Genomic DNA, 25,950 nt, shown 5'->3' with positions numbered 1-25,950 from the left:
CAGGAATTGTTGTGTGAAGGCATCTGACAGATTACGTGCGAGTACATACATGTGTGTTTCATTATTTGATTGCCGTAGGAGACTGGTGTTTAAATTGGCAGATCTACTTATTAAAAGCAATGCTTGCCTGTTGGCAAGATTACAGAATACCAAAAAGGGGCGGGTAGGGAGGGAATGGACCAAATGCCATGGAAGGAGGGAGAGTGTATGTCGTGTTTAAAGCATGGGGGAAACTATACAGTGGAAAGGAAAAAGTATAAATAAACATGGTTCCAGTCTGTGTTACTGTGTTTTGAGATAATACCAGTTGAAGAGTAAACAGTGAAACTTTCTTGTTTCAAGATCAGGTTAATATACTGGAGTATCTAGAACTCTTTACTTTACTGTTAGTGTGATATGGCTTCTCTCGGGAGGTCGCAAGCTCCTGTAAGAGTAAACTCACTTTGGGTGGATTTGGATCAGGCGCAATCAGTGGAAAGACCATCATTGACTTAAACGGACTTTGGAACTGACTCTTAAGTTTTGTTATGATTCTGTTGTACTGGTTTGTACAAAGTAATATCAACTCCCTATGTGTCTTAAATTTGTACTGGTAACTGTGTAGCCTATTCAGAGACACTAGTTTAGAAACAGCTGGATCCACTTTAAAGTTGACTTTGGAGACAGAAATGAAATGTTGAATCTTTACATCTCCACCCTTTTTACCTTGTTCCCATAAAACTTTGCAGCAGCTTCATGAAGCACAGGTAAGAACATTATATTTGTTTTCACTATTCTCTCTTAGCTAAATATTGTGAACACAGCTATTATTTACCCACTTGTATATACTGGATTAAGTACAGACCCTGAGGTGAGGTGTATAAACCTGCAACCCAAAGAGTCCCGCATAAGTGCCTTAGGCTTTGTCTCCCAAATGTCATCTGACTTAGGCATTGGTAGAGGTGAAATGCAAAGCTGGCTGAAGTGTGAGGAAAAGCAGCAAAAGAACTGGCAGGCTCCTCTAAGAAACAAACTTCTTGGTGTAAGAAATCCAGCATTTCTATTTTAAAACAAGACTTAAGTCTCAGTGAGTTCCTCCTAGTGGCCTCACTGAGACAATCAGCAGTGCGTTTAACAGGAAATATTAGGACAAACCCCCCATTTTTGTGAGAGGGTAAGGTCCTGTGTTACAAAAAGTGACCTGAGTCCTGAACGAATCCCAACATAGTTGGCTTTAATATGTGGATAAGGTAAGCATCTGCTATGGCAACAGTTTTAAAGTAGCTCATCTCCATAAAACTTTATAGAAAGTTCTAAAAGCTGAAGCCAATTAGGGTACAAGTTAGTTCCAGCTGCACATTCAAGTTTGGTAAAGTGAAACGTAATGGACCTGGATAAAGATCACTGTGTTCTGGAGCCTCATAGGGACATCTTGGCTATGTCTACACTGCAGAGATCTTTCAAAAGAAGCTCTTCCGGAAGATCTCTTTTGAACAAGTGTGTCCACGCACAAAAAAAGCAGATCAAAAGAGCGATCTGCTCTTTTGAAAGAGAGCATCCACACAGCCCCCTCTTTCGAAAAAACAGGCCAGGGATTGAAAATGAAGACAGTTCTTTCAAAAGAAGGGCCCTGCGGAGCTTCTACATCCATTTTCTTATGAAAAAAGCTTTTGAAAGGGGGTGCTTTTCCTGAAATGGAAAAGAGAGAGCGATTTCAAAAGGAGTTCCGCATTCTTTCGATTTACTTTCGAAAGAATGCTTTGTGTGTGTAGACGCTCCATGGGCTCTTTCAAAAGAGCCCCCTTCTTTTGAAAACTCTTTTGAAAGCACTTGCTACTGTAGACACAGCCCTTCATTGTCCTCAAGAATAAGGGATTGTTAGCCCATTAAATTAAAATTAAGTCTTCTTAAAAGACAGAGTGTTCCTCTTCTGCGGTCAGGGAACAGTTCTTCAGGATTCCCCTTTTGGCAATCAGGAAGGAAGTTCTGTTCATGCCTCAGCAGGGTCCAAATAAGAATCTCTCTTCATTCCTCCACGTAAGTAAGGAAAAATAAAAGGTCCCCTTATAGCAAGGTCAATTAAAGGCAACTCCAGTTCTGTCTCTTGGCAAAAATTAAGCCAAGGGATTTCCTCGTGGGCACATTAGCAGGGTAGCAACAACAAAAAAAAAAAGTAGGAAGTGTCCGGGCCCTTAATGTAAGGGCAGGCTGTGCCAAATCCTCACTAGCCAGCATGGACGAAGTCAAGCTCTCTCAAGCCAGAAGCCTCTCAGCTCAGCAAACCTCCACTGGTTTTATGGCTACATCTTGGTGAGTCATAGCTGGAAGACCTTTTCATTACATTTTTATCATAGCTTGTGTAACTGTGGATATTTTGCTAGTAGTTAATCATATTTGAAGGAAGAAGCTAGAATGTTTTGCCCTTCCTCTGTGTATTAGAGTTTTTTTTTTTCTTTTGAAGAGGTTAGTGAGCTAGTCAGGATAGTGGATAACACAAGGGGAGAAGCAGCTGTCAGACTTTCCTCTGGCTTACACTTGGAACAAATATACGGCAGAGCTGCATTTTTTGGCGAACTGAGTTGTAGGCTTAGTGCTCCCTATGGCTCAGACAGAGCCAGTTGACTCAAGCCCCTATCTTGCTCCTCTGAGGTTTACGCAGCCCGGGAGGGAAGCATGAAAGCCACCACTTCCACTCGCTCTGCCAGCCCCTACAATATGGCAGGTGGCTAGGAGGGGAGCTGCAGCAGGGAAAAGGACAGCAGCTGCTCAGAGTGCTCCCCTATTCCGGTAACACCTATCCTAGCAATGTGAGAGCAGCTGTGAGAAGCGGTGCCCTGTACTGCCTCCCTGTAGCAATGGGGCTGATTCAGACACTTGAAATCAACTTCAGTTCCAAATCAAACATGTTGAATAGTGACAGAGAGAGAGCCGTGTTCGTCCGTATTCTATCAAAACAAAAAAGCAGTGAAGTCGCACTTTAAAGGCTAACAAAATAATTTATTAGGTGGTGAGCTTTTGTGGGACAGATCTGAAGAAGTGGGTCTGTCCCACAAAAGCTCATCACCTAATAAATTATTTTGTTAGTCTTTAAAGTGCGACTTCACTGCTTTTGTGTTCTGAATCAAACACTTTTTTTTTAAAAAAAGCACAACCACCCCTGAGCACTACAGTTCAGTATCACCAGGGTCATTCATGTTTGTAAGCGTCTGAAAGGAGAATGAAATGTTCTATGTCACTCCATCTAAGTGAACATATTGATTTTGCTTAAAATGTTTGATTTGTAATCTAACCTTTGAAATATTACATTAACTTATGGAGGGCCAAATTCTGTCTTAATTTATATCCCATGCAATCCCACTGAACACATCAGGGAAATCAAACCTTGTCCCAGAGGCTCAATTGTTTAAAATTAAACTTGGATTTCCTTAAAGAAAAAGCATCTGTATACTCTTTCCCTTTTCTTTTCAACTTACTACCACCAAAATATAAAGACTGCTCTGTTGGCCCCATTAAAATCAAAGTGAAAATTCAGTAGGGTCAGGATCTCACGCATGGGCACAGACACTAATTGTTTAGCTGATTATTGTATTTTCCAGCTTTTTACTGGCTCCAATCTGGTTGTACTTTCCAGTTTTCTATCTCTTTTTCTCTTACCAAAACCACAATTGGTTTGTTTGAGTGTCTACCCTGCTCACTGCTCTGCAATATATATAGAGAGAGAAAATTTGTTGTCCCAGTTTAGATAACTACAGCTCACTGTTTTGAGTTAGCCAGAATGCTCACCTAGCAAATAAGCCCTGAATACAAAAAGTCAAGCTCCTAGGTGTCATTCGCACTGTAACGCCTGAACAAATCTACAATATTACTTTGAACTCCTACGTAATACCTGCCAGTACCTCATGTTCTTCAGAGGGACATTTGGACAGTGCCTTGCATGATATGTGAAGAACGTGAGGCACATTAAAATGAGAAATCAAACCTACGTCTGTACTGCAATTAAAAGCCTGTGCCAGCTGACTCAGGCTAAGAGTTTCAGGCTAAAGGGCTATTTAACTGCTCTGCGACCCTACCAACTTGTAGGACCTTAGAGCCAGGGCTCCACCCTGTACGTGACTGTCAGTTAAACAGCACCTTAGCCAAACATCTGAGCCTGAATCAGCTGGTAAGGCCAGTCACAGCTGACTTGCTGTACAGTGCAGACATACCCTGATACAGGTTCACAAAGGATTCTGTGTGGCTGCAATATAAATAAAATATTATGATTATCATTATTAGGTTTGCCATAGCTGCTCTAGAGGAACATTTGTGAATTTGAGGCAAACAGATTTTTGCAAGTTGCCTGAGACTGACTTCTGTTGTTCCTTATCAGTAATATATTCATGTGAATTCAAGCTGTCGTTTAATGGCTCTATGGACTATTTAACCCATATTTAGGCTACTATGAGTTCACCACCACATGAATTAATAAAAATTTATTTTACATTTAGCCTGCTTGCCATACTTCCAGCTTTGCGCTGTCCTTTCAGATTTCCAGAATTAGAGCTGTAATTCCACTGGCCTTTCATGGTAGGGAAGAGAGAGAGACAGACCTGAGTTGGAACACTGCAGAGCAAAGACAGTCATCCTAATGCTGGAATTTTGTTGCCATTGTTAGCTTTTGTTGCTGGGTGACTGCTGCACACTCATTGTTTTTAACCTCATTTTTCTGGAAAGATACTTACAAACGCTTTCCATAATTCCCAGGATGAAGTAGTTGTTTTGGCATTTGTCTGTCATCGGCTTCTGCCAGGATTTTTATGTAAATCTTGCAAATCTAAACAACCTAACTTCTCAAACACAACAGCACACAGTATTTTTCTATTGCAATGATGAAGATTTCGTTCTGCTTCCCCTATTTGTCTGGTTGGCTATTGTGAGCGTGACTTGATTTTTTTTCCTTCACTTCCACATTTGTGCGCAGTCGCTGGATAAAACAGAATTTCAGTCTTTCTGAACAAAACATCTTACTGCCTCAACGCTGCATATTTTCACTCCAATTATTGAACACACAGAAAATCATTTAAAAGATTTCTCTGGGGAAAAAAATGCTATCACAAACTGGTAGTGTTCCCCTCCTTAATATTGACTCTGATAAGTCTGCTGCATAAAAGAGAATGCCAAGGAAAAATGTTGAAACACTGCAGCAGTGTTTAAAGTTGAAGATATTGACAGAGGATCAAAGTTCTGTAGCAGTTTTATTTTTATATCAAATCACTATGTGCTAGTTTGTCCAGATAGCATTGTTGCATAATACGTCTGTGACTGAGCAGATTTCAGAACAAACTTTAAACAAATATCATTTGTTTTAAAAGTGTACTGAACTACTTTGCTGTAGATTCTAAAGTAGTCAAAGGATTTTTCCTTGCTAGTGATTAATGATTAGCTGGCTAGTCATATTAGCTAGTGCATATTCTGTATTGCATCAAACAGAAACAAGCTGAAATAGCGTATGCTGTAGTGTAGGTATCATGCAAATCCTGGGATGAGAATGAGACAAATTGGGTTTTGTGTTATTAGAGTAGTAGTCTACTTTTTAAATTTATTTTCGAATTTTTCCCAAGAAACATAATTATGGAGGAACTTTTATGTGAACTTTACTTCTATTATGAGAAAATAGTACATAGTAACAGAGGAAGACATAGTAGGTGTAGGTGCTTTCTCTCCACTATATAAACTATTTTTGTCTAGTTTCATTTTTAACATTGTTTAAGATTAGAACTCTTTCTTTGCTTTGTATATGCGTAGGTGCTTTGCTGTACTGGGGCCTCAAATTGTTAACGTATGGCTATGACCCCACCTGAGCTTGGGCTATGATGCCCAGCTTGTGTAGGCATACTCATGGTAGCTCTCCTCAGAGAAGTGTGCTGAAATTAGGTAGCATAGCCATGGCAGCACTGGCAGCAGCAGAGAGAGTCCAGAGTATCTGCCCATATATATATATATATACACGGGATTCAGGTGGGTTTGTAGCTGGAGCAGCTAGCCCCTTGTGCCACTGCCTGCAGTGTACAGACTCATATTGCACAACTATGTCTGCGTGAACTGGCTATCACACCCCTAAATGGTAATGCCAACATAGCCTGAGATGTTAAATGTATAAAATATCTATTAGGTTATCAGCAATACCAACCTCAAACATTGAAAATCATGAGTTAGACCCCCTCTTCTCCCAAATCATGATTACCTTTGAAATGACAAGTTTAAAACGCACTTTTTCTTTGTCTGCTCTTGGGTTTTTCTTCACGTTCTGAAACTCCAAATGTTTGTTTGATCATTTCAGGGACAGAATGTGCACGCACACGCAGTCACGCATGCATTTAGAACTCCTTGTTGAATGGCTAGACAGAACTTGGCTTAGCTTTTCCTATCCCCTGTGCTATGAGGACTTGCCATTCTGTCTCTCTCCCATGTGAGAGAGGAGAGGCGGGAACCCCGCGTACATTATCTCATCTTTTCTCTCTACAGCTACCTGCCTTTACATTTGCTTTTCCATACAACACCTTCCCACCCTCCTCTTCCTCCTCTTCCCTTCCTGCTTGCTTACCCATCACGTTTCCCCCATTATACCATCCTGTGATTTATCTCTGCAGTCCTACCATTTGCCTCCTGTTTTCTCCCACCGTTCCCCAGCTCAGTTTCTTGCTCAGTTTCCTGTCATATTCCATTTCTTGCTACTTGCACAGACTTATTACAATTGCCAACTTTCTAGTTACACAAAATCAAACACCCCTGCTGCTCCTCTTCTCTGAGGCTGTGCTCCTGCTCTCTCCACCGCCCCACCCTTCTGTCGCTCACTCTCCCCACCCTCACTCACCCACTTATTTTCACCAGACTGGTTCAGTGGGCTGGGCTCCAGGTGGGGTGTGGACTGTGGGATGGGGCCAGAGTTGAGGGGTTTGGAATGTAAGAAAGGGCTCCAGGCTGAGGATGAGGGGGAAGAGGGAGCTCTGGACTGAGCATGAAGGGCTTGGAATGCAGGAGCAGGGGTTCAGAAGGGTGCTTTGAGCTGGGATCAGGCCTGGAGCAGGGGATTGGGGCATGACAGGGCTAAGGGTACAATCTCTGGGCAGTACTTACTTCAAGCAGCTCTCAGAAGCAGCAGTACACCTGTTCCAGCTTCTAGGTAGAGAGCCTCCCACCTGCGGGAACCCCCCACAGCTCCCATTAGCCATAATTTCTGACTTGGTGATGGTGGTGTTTGGGTTGGCAAACAATGTGCAGGGACCCTCTGCTGTCTCTGTATTCAGGAGTCATTGGGAAGTGAGGGAATGCTGGCTGGTTCTGGTAGCCACACAGTGTGCAAGCTAGGAGGGAACCTGCTAGCTGGCCAACCAGGCGGTCAGTGGCCCACTCAGGGGTGCTGACAAGAGTTGCCAGGATCCCTTTTTCAACCAGGTGTTCCATTTGAAAACCAGACACCCGGTTACCCTAAGTCTCATGCTCTACGCTTCTCTATTTTCCTGTCCTCTACTTTTCCCTCATGTGGTAACTAAGGGGCCCCATTGTTCCTAAGGGCAGCCTGATTTTAGTCCAACTGGAAATAGTAGAAGAGGGTAGTCATCCTCTTTTCTGGGGCATTGTCATTCTTTCAAAGGGTACAAGTGAAAGTGGTCATTTTGTTGAGCATAGCCTGCAGAACAAAATTCCCATTCCGTCCTGGGAAGGTCTGCAAGTGAGTCAGGAATGTCTTGTGATCAATGCTATTAAAGGTTGCAGATAGATCAAGTAATGCCAGCCTGGACACTTGGTTTGCATCCACCTCCAGGAGGAGATCTTCAAACAATGTGGTTTCTGTATAATAGCCAGGTGTATACTGAGATTGATGGCCTCTCATGTTATGTGAAAGGTGCCTCGTCGCCTTCGCCATGATATTCCCAAACAGGAAACGTGATACTGGTCGGTAATTAGCAAGTTTGTTTTTGGGAAGAAGGGGCTTTCGAAATCCAGAGGTGGGGAGGGTCCTTTTGAAAGGCCCTTGTCTACACCGGTAGCGCGCATTTTGAAAGCAGCATTTTCGAAATGCACGTGGCTGCCATTATGCTAATGAGGTGCTGCATATGTATGGCAGTGCCTCATTAGCATCTGCCAAAGTGGGTCATTAGCAACCCCCTTTCAAAAGGGAGGTGCTAGTGTAGCCACAGCCTAAGTGAACTCCTGTATAGGTAGCTAAAACGGTATTTTCATCATTAACCTAGTATGTTTAAAATAAAGTGTGTTCTTATTAAAGTTGGACAGTGTAATTTAAAATGGTCTATGGAATGCAGAAATAGTGTCAGAAATAATTGAATGTTTTTAAATCTAAGGATTGTTAACAGTCTGATAGGTCACACACTTAACTGTTAGATCATTGTGGCAAGGACTGTGCTGGGACTCAGACTTCCACCATGGTGCTTTGACTAGGGATTGCTGCAATATAAAGTTTTATATAAGGATCTGGTCAGTAGGTCACTATGTGTTCTCCCTGCAACACACTTGCAGTGCTCATAGTCTATCCCAGGATATACTCTAATTTTCAGGGCAACGCCTTCTCTGCCTCCCACCCCGCCCCACCCCACCTTCTTTTAGCTATAAAACCACAGTTACAAGCTGGAACATTAAGTTATAGCCACTTCGCTGCAGCGAAGTTCTTAACCACAATGCTTGCTGTGGAGGAAGTTAGATAGGATAACTCACACCTAGGGGCACAGCGCTGCTGTAATTCTGGAGCTGCCATCCTGAACAAGAAAGAGAAGAGGAGAGCAAGCTTGAGAACATGCACATGAGGACGGGAACTGAAGAGTGCAGTGTCTTCATTAAACAAACAAAATTAAATAAACCCCAAACCAAAGGAGCAGGGAAGTAAGCAAACATTCTGCCACAAAATATGTGATAAATTATCATCTGGATGATCATGTGGGCTGATTCATCTTACAGAGCAATTCTCCTAAGTCATCATTTCAATAAATGATTGACTTGGGGAAGCCTTGGTGTATATATACTGTGCTCCCGTAGAGTCTCTCAGATACTTAATGGTGAGGGGCACAATATACTGATCTAGATGGAAATGTATTGGCTGGTGCTGGAGTACCGGGTCCTGACTGGTGCTGAACAGAAGAATTTGCCAGACCATGGGAGGTCAATATTGCCTAGCAACATTACCAACACTTCTGCTGTTTACTGGGCTCTTAGAAGACATTTAGGGGTAAATTAGAGCTAGATATCAGCACAAAACACAGAGAGCCAGGACTGGTGGCTGTAAATAAAATGTTTGGGACCATGGGAAGCTTGGCCACCGCTATGATAAGTGATCGTCCAGCTAACTAAAATCATGCTGGATTACGGATGTTGCCAGATGAGAGCGTGCTGGATTAGCTAAAAGAGTATTTTTACTATTCACCTAGTATGTTTAAAATACAGTGTGTTCTTATTAAAGTTAGATGTTCAGTTCCGCTGTAACTCTAGGTTCAACCTGTACTAACAACAGGAAATGAAAGAAGAAGGGCAGGCGAGGTGTTGTACAAATCTAGAGTCCAGTTGTTCTCCCATTGAAGGTTTGAAAGTGCTCTGTTAGAGGGTGCGTCTGCTCTTCCCTGATGGGTCCCTTCCCATCCTTGGAGGCAGGCAAGTAGTTTCAAATCCAGAATGAAGTAAAAAGCAGTAATCATTTTCCTTTTTTGTGTTTTGATTGACAGCTATTTCTTTTGCATTTTACTTCCTTCACACATTTTTTTATGCTTTTTACAATTTAAATTAAAATTCATACAAACAATGCATATAGTTTGGTGGTACAATATATGTTGTATACATCTGGTAACTTTCTCGTGTTTTTTTTTCCCCCTTCTTTTTAGTGTATATATTTCTCTAGAAAGTGCAGATTACTAATATAATGCAGTGATTTCAATAACTAAGTGCAATTAGAAAGACGAGGTAGATGAGTCCATACCTATTATTGGACCAGCTTCTGTTGGTGAGAGAGAGCAACATAACTACAACACTACTTACATAAATGCAGTATTCCTTAAAGATCCAATTGCAAAAGCTGACCCATAGGGGGAAGCAGAATATAATCTTTACAATGTGCTCTTAACTTCAAGTTGCTGCTTTTTAAAAATTATCTGTGCCCCAGTTGAAGCCAACAAAAAACATCTGTTGGATTATTTATAGCTCCTATTTCTAAGAAGTATACTCTATAGCAGATGAAAAAAGTGGATGACAGCTCATAATTCATAAAGTTACTGAGGCCTAATCTGATAGAACATTATGTACACGACTTCTCCCCACATAGACAATATCATTTCCTTTTTAACTGATGACAGAATCAGGGCTTTATGAAACATTAAATTAATAGGTGCAGGACCTAATTTGCAGTTCTTAAGTATTGCATATTAATTTTTTAAAAAAACTAGTATCCCAAAATGTCACCTGCTGGCTTTAAGCCAACAGCACTATGTCACTAAAATGTATTTTGTTTGCTCATTTATACCAGGCCATTTCAGTCAGCTATTTTCCCAGTTTTCTGTGGAGAGATTATTTTTTAATTATTGGTGCTGGAGCTCTGGCATGCTGTTTTGTCAGTCTCAAAAACTTGTGGAAGGAAGACATATACAATGCTCCCCTCCCCCCCTTTTTTTTGGGGGGGTGAGGGACAAAAGGATCAATATACAGTAATGTATGACTTACCATACCAACTCAGAACATTGGTCTGTATTGTTCTACAGCCTGTCACTCATCTAAGGAGTGACTACTATGGTTGTTTTATAACTTGATAATTTTCACCCATGCATGAGACCGTGATTTCTTTACCCACCCTCCTGCCCCCTCACACCCTATCATCCCTATAGAAGAATTGCCTAAGTCAGTTGTTCAGTGTTGTACATACTGACTGTGTTAAGGGACTGTTCTCTGCCTTTTTCTCCTCGTCTCACCTCATGCCCTCCACCCATCACATGAAGCTTGACATTTGCTTAACCAGATCATTGCTTGTATGCCTATACTGGTATGTCCTGAAAAGACCCAGGCAAAGTGTTTGACTTGGCTCATGTATAGCATTCATTTCTACAAGCCATTGCTTGACTGACTTATGGTAATCTTATTTCCCTTTATGATGAGTGGGAGGGGTAAAAAAGCAGGTAAGTTCAGTTTTCACTGTCCTTTGTATATTGCCTTGATCAGATGGATGGTCCAATTGGTTTGTACTTATATTTGCCCACTCAAAAATCAGCTGTATACCTGCTGTTTTAGTGTGTGCATTTACAGGTGTGTGCATAGCTTTCTGTCAACAACCCTACAAAATATTTTTGCAGGTTCTCTTTTTGACTTGAACAACCTACCACATTTACAGGAGTCTACAGACGTTCACTAAGCACTCGGAGCAATGTTATGCATTGCTTGAAGCAAGTTAATAAGGGTGACCCTCCTCTTGACTTCACAGTCCCTGTGAGGAAAAGAGCATTATTGCTTTTTCTTATCATTATTCTATGCAGCGCTGTAGGACGAAAACAGTGTTTTGGTGTTCTTTTACATTTTTCTTAAAAAAAACAATACATCTGTATCCATAAGAGCGATGCTATAGCAAAGGTATACACCTATCTCATAGAACTGGAAGGGACCTTTCGAGGTCATCGAATCCAGTCCCCTGCACTCACAGCAGGACCCATCACCATCCCTGACAGATTTTTTTTTTTTTTTTTTAAACTATTTGCCCCAGATCCCAAAATGGCCCCCTCAGGATTGAACTCACAACCCTGGATAGAGCAGGAACATCTAAAGGGAGGCTAATCCTCATCCTCCCAATCATAATCACAGCCTACTCTTTTGGTTGCAGTAGGGGCCAACTTTGAAGAAAATCTCTGATTTGCAGCGTAGTGTGCAGAAATTTCTGCTGTGACTCTAGGCACAACTCCATCGCTCCCAAGCTTCCCAGTTGTATTTTTTGTCCTGCCAGGTTAATGGTGGCAGTTCTTTCTCTCTCTCCTTTTCCTGTCACAATTTCTCTTGGCTTTGGGATCATTCTAGGGCAACCGTGTCTCCCTGTCCCAAATACAGAACAGGGAGATATGGGGGGTGAGGTGGCTCCACCAAGCCCTGGGGAGCCGGGAAGGAGGCAGCAGCCACCGGCACTCCCCAGGAGCCCTGCCGCGGTGGCCAATCCCCTCCCCAAGCCCTGGGGAAGCTGCAGCCATCAGCACTCCCTGAGCCTCAGGAGAGCAGCAGCTGTCCCCATCCCCCGCCCCCGCCCCTGCTTTCCAGGGGCTGACCTGGGGAAGCTGCAGCTGCCAGTGCTCCCTGAGACCTGGGAAAGCAGCAGCAGCCACTGCCAGCCCCCAGCTCAGGGAAACCGGGAGCCCCCGGGAAGCTGCAGTTGCCAGTGTGCCCCAGGCCCAGGGAAGCTGCAGGTGAGAATTTTTAGAGAACCCCCACCAGAAAAGTCAGCTGAGAGGGAGAGCCCAAATACGTGACAAGTAGTCCTTTTTGAAAAATAAGTTGTGCGCCTTTCTGGTGTCCCAGGTATGGGACTGTCCCACCCAATACGGGACGGGTGGTCACCGGACATCATTCACAGCTCACTAAATCTTGACGAGCGAACCTCTCTGCTCAGACAAAAATGGAGTCTCCCTTTAGCCAAAAGAAAAAAGCAGTCCAATAGCACTTTAAAGACGAGTGAAATAATTTATTAGGTGATGAGTGTTTGTGGGACAGATCCACTTCTTCAGACCACAGCCATACCAGAACAGACTCAGTGTGTAAGGCGCAGAGAACCAAAAACAGTAATCAAGGTTGACAAATCAGAAAAATATTACCAAAGTGAGCAAATCAGAGGGTAGAGGGGCAGAAGGTGGGGGGGGGGATCAAGAATTAGATTAAGCCAAGTATGCAAAAGAGCCCCTTTAATGACCTAAAAAATTCCCATCCCGGTTCAAACCATGTGGTAATGTGTTGAATTTGAATATAAAAGAGAGTTCAGCGGCCTCTCTTTCCCATCTGTTGTGAAAATTCCTCTTCAGTAAAACGCAAACCTTCAGGTCATTAACAGAATGGCCCAGTCCATTAAAATGCTGGCTGACGGGTTTGTGGATCAGGAGTGTTTTTATGTCTGTTTTGTGCCCATTAATTCTTTGTCTAAGAGAGGTTGAAGTTTAGCTCAAAGGCTTTTAGACGAGGTAGGCCAAATGGCTTCTGTCCCTAGCTCAGTGCCATTGTGTTTCTCCCTGATCTATACTCCCTAACTGCAGGCTTTTGGGGTGACCTGAATCTGTACTGTCTGCCAGCTTGACAACACCCGATAAAAATAAAAAGCCAAATATAGCAGACAGGCCTATTAAGCCACCTGTAATCACACATGTCAAGATTAGAGATGCTTGAGCCCTCTCTTTTTTCCAGGAACCACATTGACTTTTAAAATACCTTCTTAATGAGGTGCTGGATAGCTCTGTACTAATAAGCGTCAGCCCTGAACAGATCTCTCTGCTGCGCCAAGTGACACTTTCAACCCTCACATAGCCAGCATAGTCTCCTTGGATAATGAGGGCCTTAAGGTGGAGCCTGCTTCTTTCCTACCAAGAGCTTGACTCTTGCTTTGCAGTTATAATAGTTGGCTAATTTATGACAGACTGTGCATTGTTACTTAATCTCTCTCTTTCACTGTCCACAGCTTCCCTCTTTATAGACATAATCCAGTGCAAGCCTTGGTTAGCAGAACCTGGCTTGCTTGCCACTTTGTCTAACATGATTAAATTCTTTCCCATCACTAATTCCAAAGCGAAGTCATGGTCATAGTTTTCCGTGCCAAAAGGAAACTTTACGATCATATAGGCTGACTTCACATATAATACAGGATGCAGAACTTCTCTACAATAATTACTAGAGCATATCTTTGAGAAAAAACGTCCAAACTTGATTTAAAAATTGTCAGTGGTGAAGGATTTACCACAGCCCTTGGCAAATTGTTCCACTGTTAAACGTTTATCCCTTATTTCCAGTCTCTGTTTGTCTAGCTTCAGCCACCATCCATTGGATCACATTGTACCTTTCTCTGTTAGGTTGAAGAGCCCATTGTTAAATATTTGTTCCCCCTGTAGGCACTTAGACTGTAATCAAATCACATGTAACTTTTTCTTTGCTAAGATAAATAGGCTGAGTACCTGTGTCTATCACTACCAGTTGAACTGCCATCAACTGGACTTCTGGTCTGGCAACATCCCTGGTCTGGCATCTGTGGGAGCTCTGGGTCTGGAGCACTCATGGGGAAAAGCCAAGGGCCCCACACTCAGTAACTCTTCCTTTGCCCTCCCAGAGCTTCTGGACCACCACAAATAGCTCGTTTGCAGCATTTAAACTCAAGGAGGGAGAGGGAAGAGCAGGGATGGGGTGGGTGGCAGGCAGGGCAGCTATGGAGCATATTTCGTATAGATAAACCATCATTTGCATGAATGAAGAGGTTTAAAGCCTCCAGCAATTTTTGCTGAAAATTGATTAACACCATCGGGAAGGTAGCAACTAGGATACAGTCTTTCTCTCTCTTTAATGGCAGCTGCCAACAGATGGTCTGAGGGAAGCGAAGTCTTTGTGAAAAGACCTAGAACTACCTTGTGCTTACCCATCAGGCTTTGTAGAACTGCACCTTTGTATCAGCAGAGAAAGTATAGGGCTTTTGCCTACTTGAATCCCACTTTCTCTGTATTTTAGAGTCTAGACTTGTGCACAAGTCGTGTGTTCATGGGATTGTTTTATTTGTTTTTGTTTGATTGTGATTCAGGTGTGATATTTTATAAACTTTCAAGCAGTCTTTTTTTTTTTTTTTTTTTTTTTGCTGTTCACAGTGAGTTGTGCAAAGATTGACTCATTTCTAATTTGTATCTTCATTTAATTGTTAAATAATATACCACATAAGGATTTAAACTCAGCCACTATTAATTTTTCACTTATATTCAGAGCTGCTTTTAGGAATATGGAGGGTAAAAAATGGAACTTTTTTTGCCTTTTTTTTCCCCTCTACCGATGTTGGACATATCTGCTTGTTTCCTGGATTTAACTGCATGTGAAGACACTACGAAAGATCATTTAAGTCTCAATATTTAATATTGGTGCTAAATAATGTGAGCTTTCTTCTAATGTCCTAAATTCTAGTGAAGGCATCAATTTTATTTGAGGATATTGTTTGAAAATAATGTGTTTGAATGGCTCCTGACATATACGGTTTCCTATTCATTTTAAAAGCCAATTGTGTTGGACACTTTACCCAATTTGCATTTACTATTGTGTTTCAGGATTACTTACTAACTAGGCAAACTTCTACTTGCTCAGACATGAAGGGGTGATTTTCAAACCTGATGTATTCACTATAGACATATGGAAAATGATACAGTTGAGTGGACAAAATAGACATTTTTTCACACACCGTGAGCTGTGACCATAATAGGACTTACGCATATCCATATATCAGACATTCATGCACCACTCTATTTGCACTTGCTGCTGACCTATTCACAATTGCACATATTCATATCTAAAAATTTTTCAAAAAATGCGTGGAATCATTTTGGTTCAGATTCAAGTTCTGTTGTTTACGTATGGTCTGTTCTATGAAAGACTTGTAAATGAACCTTTTTTCCATAGTGCATCTTACTGCATTTTAAATAGCAGTCTTTAATTGTATCCACTTCCATGCTTCTTCCAGCCATACATAAAAACTTTGGACTGGAAACTTGTGGATCCAGTGTTCCACCTTTAAATTTCCATTTGGCTTTGCCAGGTACTAACTCTAAAATATCTCTTTTTACTGAGAACTCCTCCAAAAGGTGCAGCTGTGTGCTGGTTTCATCTTGCACTTTGTAGCTCTGTTGGCAGCACTTAAACACAAGGTATGCTGTCGTCTCCCACTCATTGCTGTTGCCTTAGAGCTGTTCAGGCCTGCCTGTGTTAGCAAGACAGATGAGCTCTCAGATTGGAGGGAATCCTGACTTCTGTATCATCTGATTGGTTATCACTGTGGCAAGGTAAAAATAGAGCTAATGGAAAATTCAACATTTATGATGTGTCATCAGAAGACTGTCTACTATCTGATACACATACTACTCCAGACTTAATTGCCGGCAAAGAAGACACTAGTAGCATGTAACAGCTCATGAGAGTTTTGATATTTTGGAGACAGCGAGATTTAAAAAAAAAAAAAGTTTCAGAGGTTGTTTTGCAGAAAGCAAAATGATTACTTTGGGTGAAAAACTGATACTGGATTGTAGCAAAGGAATCTACAAAGTTGCTCAGATTCTTAAGAATGGATTTGGTTCTCCAAACCTCTGTGCTGTGCTACAGCATGCTTCGAAACAAAAGATAATTTTAAAATCAGGTACTCAATGTAGGTTGCGTGTAGGATTTAATTCTTTGTGCTTTCACTGAAAGTGGTATGCTTAAAGGGTTTTTCCCTCCCACAGTAGGTCTCCGGATGTGCGCTGTGTTTTGCTCTAGAACATCTAATCCGTGTTCAGGATGTACTTATTTTATGACTTCAGAACTTGAAACAGACTTTTTCCAGTGTTGGTCAGACTTTTTCCAATTCAACTACTGCCATTTCCTTTCAGTATTTGGAAAGTGAAGGGCACTGTGCAAATTCTGGCTTTCTTCTGTGTAAATGTTATGAACTGGCATTTAGTTCTGAGAGCAGCGTAAAGTCTCTATTTTGGCAGACATGCTTTTTGAGGTCTTTCATCTTGAAATGACTGTAATTTTCTGTCTTACGCTGAAGGTGGAAAGTATATGCACAAGTCTAAACTACCATTGACAATATAATACTCTGAGAGTTTTTAAAAGGAGATGCATTAAATAGCATAAGTAGCAGCACAGAACAGAGAACTATGGACTTGTTTTAAAAATTGAGTTTACTTGTAAAGGGCATCTCCTAAACTTTTGTAATGTGACATTTAGTCAACTGTGATGACGTGCATCTGTGTAGTTCAGCTGCATTGTCTTTTTATCAACATTAAAAGATACATTTTTTTTAAATCTTTTATAGTCTTTTGTTATAAACACCTTAGTTTCTGATGTGTAGTATTGTGGAATGGGGATTTGTAGCCAAAATAGTCATGAATTCAAAAACATTTTGTCACTTAGGAAGCTACAAAACGGTGGTATTGTTGTTTCAAAAGCATTCTAAATACTTGCAGAATTAACTTGTATTGCCTTAGAGAAGCTGCTGCCTGTAACTATGGGGAAAAGATGAAACCAAAATCCACCACCTTTTTTCTATTTTATTATAGATTTTCCCCTTTAAAACAAAGATTTTCTTTTGAGAAATGGTAAGGGGAGGTAAATTGTGGGGAAAAAAAACCAAAAAGATTAAAGGTTGCTAATTGTGTGCACTGTGTAATCACTACAGAGAATGTTTCCATTTCATGAAAGCCTTTATAATCCTATGCTGATATTTCAAAAGAGGATTTGTGGACAGTTTAAAAAGCTTGTAAATTAGGAATCTGCTTCAGAGAGAGAGTTCTGAAAAGCAATCATCAGCACTCTTATATCCGCACTGGAAAATCCAAGGTTAACATTTTCAGTGTGGCTCCCTAAAGCTCATCTCTTAAAAACGTGGCCTGATTTTCAAAGGTGTGTACTGGCACCTCACTTTGATTGAGAAGAACACCAATAGCTAGGGCTGCTGGAGGAAAAATACGCTACTGAAATTCCTAAAGATGGACGTAGGTGACAAATTTTATGTGACCAAGATTTTGGGTGGAATTTTCAAAGTGAGTTGGGACCGTAAGTCCCATTGAAAACTCAGCTCTGTTCTAGCAGGACAGATCTCAAAGTCCAAAGACAGGGGAGGAGATGACTGGTTTCATTTTGTTTGTTTGTTTTTGGAGGGAAAGAGAGTGGTTCTGTGTCTTCGATGGATTTTTACAGGATTGACATAGGCCAGATCTACAGTAGAGGGTAAAATCAATTTTAGATACACAAATCCAGCTATGAGAATTGCATAGCTGAAGTCAACATATCCAAAACCGATTTTTGCCTCCCACAGTGGGAGGCTGACAGGAGAATCTCTCCCATCATCTTTTCTTACTCCTCGTGACTGCCAGAAGTACTGAGGATTGACGATGGTGCCATGACAGGTCAATTTTAGTGTGGCCCCACTAGGCATGCTAAATCGAACCCTGGAAAGTCAGCTGCCAGCATGCTGATCTTCCCATAAGTGTAGATATATCCACAGGATCTCTAGGATTTCAAGGTATTTTTGCAAATGGTACCAGAGCTAATCTTTGCTTCTGTTTCAAGAAGAACGACATGACAAAGGAATCTATTTGCATTTTGCTCCCACCTCGTGGTTGCACATATGTAGCCATAAGTTACCTGTTAAAATGTAGACTAAAGCAAAGGAGATAAGAGTGGGTCTGGAGAGAAGCTTTCTGTGTTGGAGCAGAATGGATGCTGTTAGTATTCCTTTATCTTTGCTCTGGTGAAAAGAAAACCTGACATCAGAGACTCTTCTCTGCCTTCCCAGTAGCTTCCCTGATAACATAAAGCCTTTAGGGATACCATATGAATAGGCGTTCATTTTCGGTCTGCCAGGACAGCACCTTACAGAAATAAAGATCAAGTTAGAAATTAGTTGAAGGGTATCCCTTTTCCTAAAGAGAGCTTCGTTGTTCTGAGTAGTCATTTGTAAAGTAGCTATTCTCAGTCTCTAGGCCAGGGGAGGGTAGTAATTCTTGCTGGATGGACATTGCAAAAAATTGGATAAGTGATCACAGTCTGGACTTTTCTGTTATATGAATGGAGGGGAGTGTGGGGTCTGAGACGGAGGAGGCTGGATCCAGGAGGGAGCTCTTGACAGGAGTGTAGGTGGGGATGCCGGGTCTGGAAGGAAGTTTGGGTCCAGAAGTGGATTCTTATCTGGGGGTGGAGGTTCGGGCACCGAAGGGAGTGTCAGGTGCAGTCTGTGGTCCTGGCTGGGAGGTGCTTACCATACATGACTTTCGGCTGGCGGCACAGCAGGGCACTCAGACAGGCAGGGTGCCTGCATGCCATGGTATCCCCACACTGTTCAAAGCTGACCAGGTACTCCTGGCAAGCCTGTCTGTGCATACTCTTTGGGAGGCAACAGGTCTCTGCACATTGCCTGTGCCTGCAAGCACGGCCCCTACAGCTTCAATTGGCTGAATGCCAGCCAGTGGAGGCTGTGAGGAGGGTGCTGGGGGAGAAGAGCACAGAGACTCACAGCCTCCCTCCCCCAAAGGTTGCCCAGAGATACACTTGCTAGTGGCAGCCAGCCATTTCCATTTGCAGCATGGCTGGGGCCACAATGTGTCATGGGTTATTTTCCTCTGGCCTTGGCCTGGAAGGTCATGGGAGGTTGGAGGAAAATATTTAGTGGACCAGATTTTGCCCACCCCTCCTCTTTGTACTGCTTCCTTAATTCACCGAGGCTGTGTCTACACTACAAAAATAACTTTGAAGTTGCTTACTTCCAGTACAACTTCAAAGTAACAGACTTTGAAGCTGTGTCTACACGTACACTACTTTAACTTAAACTTTGAAATAGGGCACTACTCCATTCCCAGGAATAGAGTAAGGACTTCAAAGTTGGGCTCCCTACTTTGAAGCTAACTTTGAAGTAAGGGAAAACATGTGTAGCCTCTCTGCTGGCTACTTCAAAGTAGTGCCTAACTTTGAAGTTAACGTCAAAGTTAGTTGCTAGTGTAGACACACCCTAGCGTAGCTCTCTCATTCCTTCTGTTGTGTGGACCAAAGAGGATACAGAGGATTAAGATCTGTAACTGGGCCCTTGCTGGTTTGCCTTCTCCTGAACCCTTTCATCCTGGATGTCATTTAATCCTACCAGACTCTATTTACTTTCCCCTTCCTTTCAGTTTTGTGTGATATCCCTACATCTTCCCTCCCATTAGACGAATGAGGTGAGCAGCTCTCCTTAGAGCCCATGTCATTTCATGACTTGGCAGCAGGGAGTGGGAGAGTAGTAATTAATTCAACTGACTGCCTAAGCCAGTAAAAGGTTATTTTTATCATGGAAAAAATGTAATCTCTATTTTTAAAACATATTCACACCTTGATATTTGAAGGGTTTTTATGTCTTTGCCTTTCCAAACATCAGAATGAGATTTATTAATAGTAGCAGTAGTGTTAAATTAAATTATATCTTGTAATTGGTATTTTGTAATTTGAGGACTTTCTTGGCACAGCCTTTTGTTTGACACTGTCATATGCGTTGAATAAATATATGTTATAGCAGATTTACAAATTCTAAGGTCAGAAGTGAGCATTAGATCATCTAATCTAACTTCTACTAAGTACAGACAATTACATTTACCCACTGAGCTCTGTTACTTGTCGGGCTAAATAACATCTTTCAAAAACACGTAAAGCCTTGATTTGGAGACATCAAGAAATGGAGAAGTTACTACTTATTTTGATTCCAGTAATTAACTACTGTCACTGTTAAAAGTTGTGCCTAGTTTCTAATTTGGTTCTTCATGCACCTTTTTCTACTACAGTAAACAGCATTTTAGTACCTGGCATTTTCTTCCTATGAAGATACTTACACCAGTGCAATCAAGCGTATCTTCTTTTTTTGATAAGCTCAACAGACAAAGTTCTTTGTCTCATTTGTTGAGTCATTTTCTCCAGCTTTCAAAAGAGCTTTATGGCTGTTTTTTGTACTTTTTCCAGTTTTTCAACTTTTTCTTTTAACTGGGGATACCAAAACTGTATGGCAGTATTGGTCTAACCAATTTTCTATATAAAACTAAATCACCTCCTTTCTATTCACTACTCCCGTTTCTATATCCAAGGACTGTGTTGGCCCTTTATTCCACACCATCACAATGGGACATCATGTTCAGATGCTTGCCCATTGTGAGCCCTAAATGACAACAAATTTTCATAGCTGCTAGAACTCGATGTGGGGAAGTGCTGCCACACCACCTGGCCTGAAGTGGTTTCAGGATTTAGCTTGGTTCAGTGACCCTCCAAACCGCCACTTTAAAAAATTGTTACAGCATTGCTACTGTGTTTTTTTTTTTCCCCCAGATCTGTCTGTCAGTTCTTGGTTGATTTAGTATGTGTTTTATTGCTATTGCACAGTGCTAATTTTTTAATCACAATATTGTGCAATACTAAGTCAAACACCTGACAAAAGTGTAAGTACATAATATCTGCACTATTGCCTTTGTCAGCCAAACGTGCAATCTCAAAGAATGAGTTCAGTTTGACAGTATCTACTTTCCATAAGAGCATATTGTTTGGCATTAATTTCATTCTTATCCTTTAGTTTTTAAATCAATTCATTTCAATATCCACTTTTTCATTGTTTTGTTACGGAATAATGTTTTATTCTTTATCTATTGATCAGTATACAAAACAGGAAAACTCTCCATGCCAAGGGGCATATGTTATCATTATAATGAACCTGTGAAATTTAAAAGAAAACAAAGCAGTCATGTAGCACTTTAAAGACAAGTAAAATTATTAATTTGCGTGATGGTGATGATCTTTCGTGGGACACACCCACTTCTTCAGATCTATAAAAATCAAAACAAACTGCAATTCTGTTTGAGATTTCACATGAATCGGCCAGGTTGGTTGTTCCTGCAGAGAGTTCATACCAATAGAAAACTGTTTCATTCAGTAATTTAGCAGTTCTAAGGAGATATGTATGTAGCTCCCTCATCTGGTGCACCATAGGAGAAAATGTTTCAGGTCCAAAAAATATTTTTGCATCCACCCTTGAGAATTTCACATGGCTTCTGTATGGATTCTCTACTTCTTATTTTATTTACTTTCCTTCCTCTCACACATATTGAAAATTCATTAATGATTTATAAAGCATTTTTGACATTCTCTGAATAAAGCTGGCATAAAAATGTATCTTCCTTATAGTTACTGTTTATCATTGCTTTTCAGCTTTGGGAAATGGAGTTACATAAATGTAAAGGATGGAGGGTTGGAATACTTGGATGAAAAAAGGGGATGAAGTGGATACTTCTGCTTGATTATAAAGAAGAAAAAATAAACTGAGGGGAATGTTTACTAATATTTTGCTAATTATGTGCTGGATGTTTGTCTTTAGTTTAAATATAGCAATGATATTTAGCTTAGTTTTTTATTTAAGTATTTGAGCGGTGTTCTACTTGGCATGCAGAGCTGATGAGCTAAATGTCTACATGGACTTTCACAGCTGATAAAATGAATTTGTTCAGTGTTTAAAAATTAACCAGTTTCATTATATCGCATGACTTTCATAAATGTAAATTACATTTAACTGTAGCTTAACTGATTTTTTTTTTTAACAGCTTTTACACTGCCAGATCTTACGGAGCAGTTTTTGCCTCCTGATGTCGCTCCACCGATGCTTATAAAGATAGTGGAAGCTATCGAAAAGAAAGGTATGTTGATGAAAAAGTCTGCCAGTGTTTTCATTGTGTTTCGGAGTGGGAACTGCAGGATCAGGCCCAGAGTTTGTCATCTTCCCTACAAAGGGTTTGTAATGTATCGCATTGCTCATTTGGTATTCAAGCAAATCTAGTCCTAGCCTTATCTTGTTGGTATGTGCTCAAGAGAGGTTACTTGGGTTACAGAGGTAATAACATAGCTTACACCACCTGGTAGCCTGCTGTAGAGCTAAAACAGAGATTATGCAAATATTTGAGGTTTTGAATAATATAATACATCTATAAAGCCCTATGAGAGCAATCGCAGAAGCACATTGCCATGAGATAGTAGAGAAAAATAGCTCAAAATGCTAAGTTTTGGGAAGTGTTTTTTTTTTCTGTTGAATCATCCAGTATTTGTTTTGTGTACTTTGACTTTACTCCCTTCCCGTATGCCCACCTGTCCCCCTCTGTCCTGGTATCTTCCTCCCCATACTATTCTCTCCTCTCCCTGCTGGCTTCTCTGTCTCTTTTTTTCTTTACCCTCCCCTGTTTAAGTAACACTTTCTCTATCCATCTCTCGCCTCTGTCCTTACCCTTGTCTTTCTGCAGCTTCTGTCTTGATGCCCCCTTCATCAACCTTGGGTGGCCAGGAGATGCCCACTGTCTCCTGCTCTCTTAATGGCCATGTAGTACGGAGTGGGCAGATAGGACAGGATTTGTGGGCTGGCTGCTACCAGTGTCAACACTTTGAAGGCTGGGAAGGCACAAAAATTAAGGGGTGGGTAGGGGCTGCTGGTGCCAGTACTAAGAACCAGAGTTTAATGGCATCCAGCATCATCAACCACTGTTTCTAGGAGACCATGGATCTTATTAAATCAAGTGTGGCCTGTATCCTTGAGTATGCTCTTGAAAGTAAAATATGGAGAAAAAAAATCTTATATTTATTGAGGTGTCTTCCATTTGAAAGGTCATCTGCACTTTACAAAGCATGCATAGGGATCACTCCCTCCACCACTGGAACGGGGAGAATAGAAAGTATCCATTAAACATTATCTGCAGCAACACTGCCCAGCACTGGCAGCTTAGGTACTGCCTGTAGAGGTGTGTGATCTGTGTCTCTGTAGTCAATAAAATGAATATGCAGAAAAACAGATACTAACTGGCTTTAGGGTAAGAACAGTGAAGAATCGCCCCCAAAAGGAAAAATAGTCCCTGCAGCATTGGGTAACGCATGCTGCCACAGGTTAAATAGTAACAGAGAGAAAGCCATGTTAATCTATGTACTATCAAAACAAAAAAGCAGTCAAGTAGCACTTCAAAGACTAACAAAATAATTTATTAGGTGGTGAGCTTTTGTGGGACAGACCCACTTCTTCTGACCATAGCCAAACCATAACAGAAGGAATTATTTATCCTCAAGCAGTTTTTCAGCAGTTCCTTTCCTGTGGAGGCAGACCATGTTTGTCATCTCTGCTCAAGTCATATTTCTGGGGCCACAGGCCCTGCGCTTCTCCCCTCTTTTATTGACACGCCTGCTTCCACTTCATTTTCTGTTTCCTTCCTGCATCCCACCTCTTCTCACCTTATGAAGGCACTTGGGAGAGACAGGAGCAATAGGACATGTGCAAGGGAGCAGTAGTATCTAGAGCAGGGGTCAGCAACCCCCCAGCACAGGTGCCAAGAGTGGCAGACAAGGTGTTTTTCACCAGCACGTGAGACAGGAGCTCCACCCCAGCCCTCCTCCCCTATGCAGTCAGGAACTTGCTGGAAGCCTGAGGATTAACTAAAGACCAGCTAATGCTACCAACCACCACCTGAATGGTGAAGCTCTGCATCTTTATTAATTAATGAAGCTGTTGTAAGCTATTAGTGACTTTAAAAAGTATCACTGGCACTCAGACCGTACATAGAGGTAGAAAGGTCAAATTTTGGCACACTGCCTTGGAAAGGTGGCTGACCCTGACCTAAAGGGTTTAGGGCCAGCTGTCTCTGAGCTGTAACAGGTGTGTAGAATGCCAGGGAAGGACTGGGTGTTCCCTTTTGAGCTGCACTCTGCTCCAACTCCAGGCAAACCTTCACTTTGGCTACTACACACTTCCCCTTCTGTTGGTGTTGGTCTCCTAAGGACACGGCATGGTGGTTGGAGGGAGGAAGGGAGGATTGGGGGTTGACTGGATTTCTACTCTTTCTTGGCTGGCAGCTTCTGCTGGTGTAGCAGTTTGCAGGCATGCATGTCCGGCATGGAATATTTTCCTGTTTGGTATGTTTTTGCTCTATAAAAGCAATAGTATGAGGTGCTTTGATGTATTGTATAAGAATTATACTCACATGGTAAATGATTTTTTTAAGACAATAGAAAAATGTTGTTTTCTATAGAGAGCCACAAGGGTTATTAAGTTCTTTTATTCAATCTGTTGTATTTTTTTAAGGTCTGGAATGTTCAACTTTGTACAGAACACAAGGGTCAAGCACTATTGCAGAATTAAGACAAATTCTTGAGAGTGGTAGGTACAACCCTTCTTCTTAAAGTACAAACAGGTTTTACGTTTTTAATGTTGAACATTTTCTATGCCCGCTTTCAAAGTATATTATCTGATACTTCCTTGGGATGGGTTTATTCCATTATTGAAGTACCTTTGAACCTCATGCATTTGCCATAATATTAATCTTTCCATTTTTCACTGAATAAATATTTTTCTCCACTCCTCATTATACTGGTATTTTATCCAAGAATAAGCAGTTTCTTGTTTATTAGTAATTCAACTGCTTTGAGGACAAAAAAAAAAAAAAAAAACCAGCAGGGCTTTGGGGGAGGAAAGGAGTCTCATTCAGAAGCAAGATAAAGATGCACTGTCCCACTAATGCTGTGGGCTAAATTTTATTTATGCACGTGCAGCTGCACACAGTTTTGTGCATATGTTAGTACGTTCAGCTGTCTGCTTCCTTTGGCCCAGTAGCAGAAGTTGGAGGAGAGCCTACTGGCTCTGCTGCACGTTCCCTGCCTGATTCTGGAGAGTGAGGGAAGAGGACCTGCCTGATGATGCTATCCTGAAGGGTGGGGGAGACGTAGGTATCTGGGAGTAGAATTCCTTCACCTCACATGTACAACATACACCCCCAACTCTCATGTCTCTCTTTTCCTTCTCTGTACTGGAGTCCTTGGGTTTGGAACTCTCATGGTCTCTCCCTTCTCTGGCCTCCAGAGTAGGCCTACTGGTGTGGGGAGTTATACATGTGGCTATTTGTCCTCTCACCCTCAGTCGCAGGTGCTAGACTCGGGGTACTAATGCATCCTCTGGCTTGAAGTGACTTCCCCGGTACATAGGGTCTGTAGCTTGGTTCAATGTCTCGCAGCACTCCGTCCAAAGTGTTCCAGCACCCCTACCTCCAGGCTTCTTTAGCACAGATAAATTGTGAGGTTAAAAACATGATAAAGCCTAACCATCTAAAGAAGAAATAGGTGAAGAGCAACACCCCGTCCAACTGTGGAAGAGCTTCTTTAACATGACTCAGGCTTCTGCAACCTAGGAGGGAGATTATGTATGTGAACTTCCCTTTTCAGAGGGGTGCATGA

General features: G+C 41.6%; 1 protein-coding gene across 1 annotated transcript in view; it reads left to right on the top strand.

Moving 5' to 3' along the window:
* Positions 1-25,950, top strand: part of PIK3R1 (phosphoinositide-3-kinase regulatory subunit 1) — a 74,543-nt gene that overhangs the window by 20,519 nt on the left and 28,074 nt on the right. Inside the window, exons 3-4 of the mRNA XM_074995481.1 lie at positions 22,296-22,388; positions 24,806-24,880. Coding sequence (XP_074851582.1) covers positions 22,296-22,388; positions 24,806-24,880 — 168 coding nt within the window. The remainder of the gene's footprint in view (positions 1-22,295; positions 22,389-24,805; positions 24,881-25,950) is intronic.

The sequence above is a fragment of the Carettochelys insculpta genome, chromosome 5 (genome assembly GCF_033958435.1).
Source record: "Carettochelys insculpta isolate YL-2023 chromosome 5, ASM3395843v1, whole genome shotgun sequence".
Lineage (NCBI taxonomy): Eukaryota > Metazoa > Chordata > Testudines > Carettochelyidae > Carettochelys > Carettochelys insculpta.
Note: the sequence above shows the minus strand (reverse complement) of the source record. Positions and strands in the feature narration are given on the sequence as shown.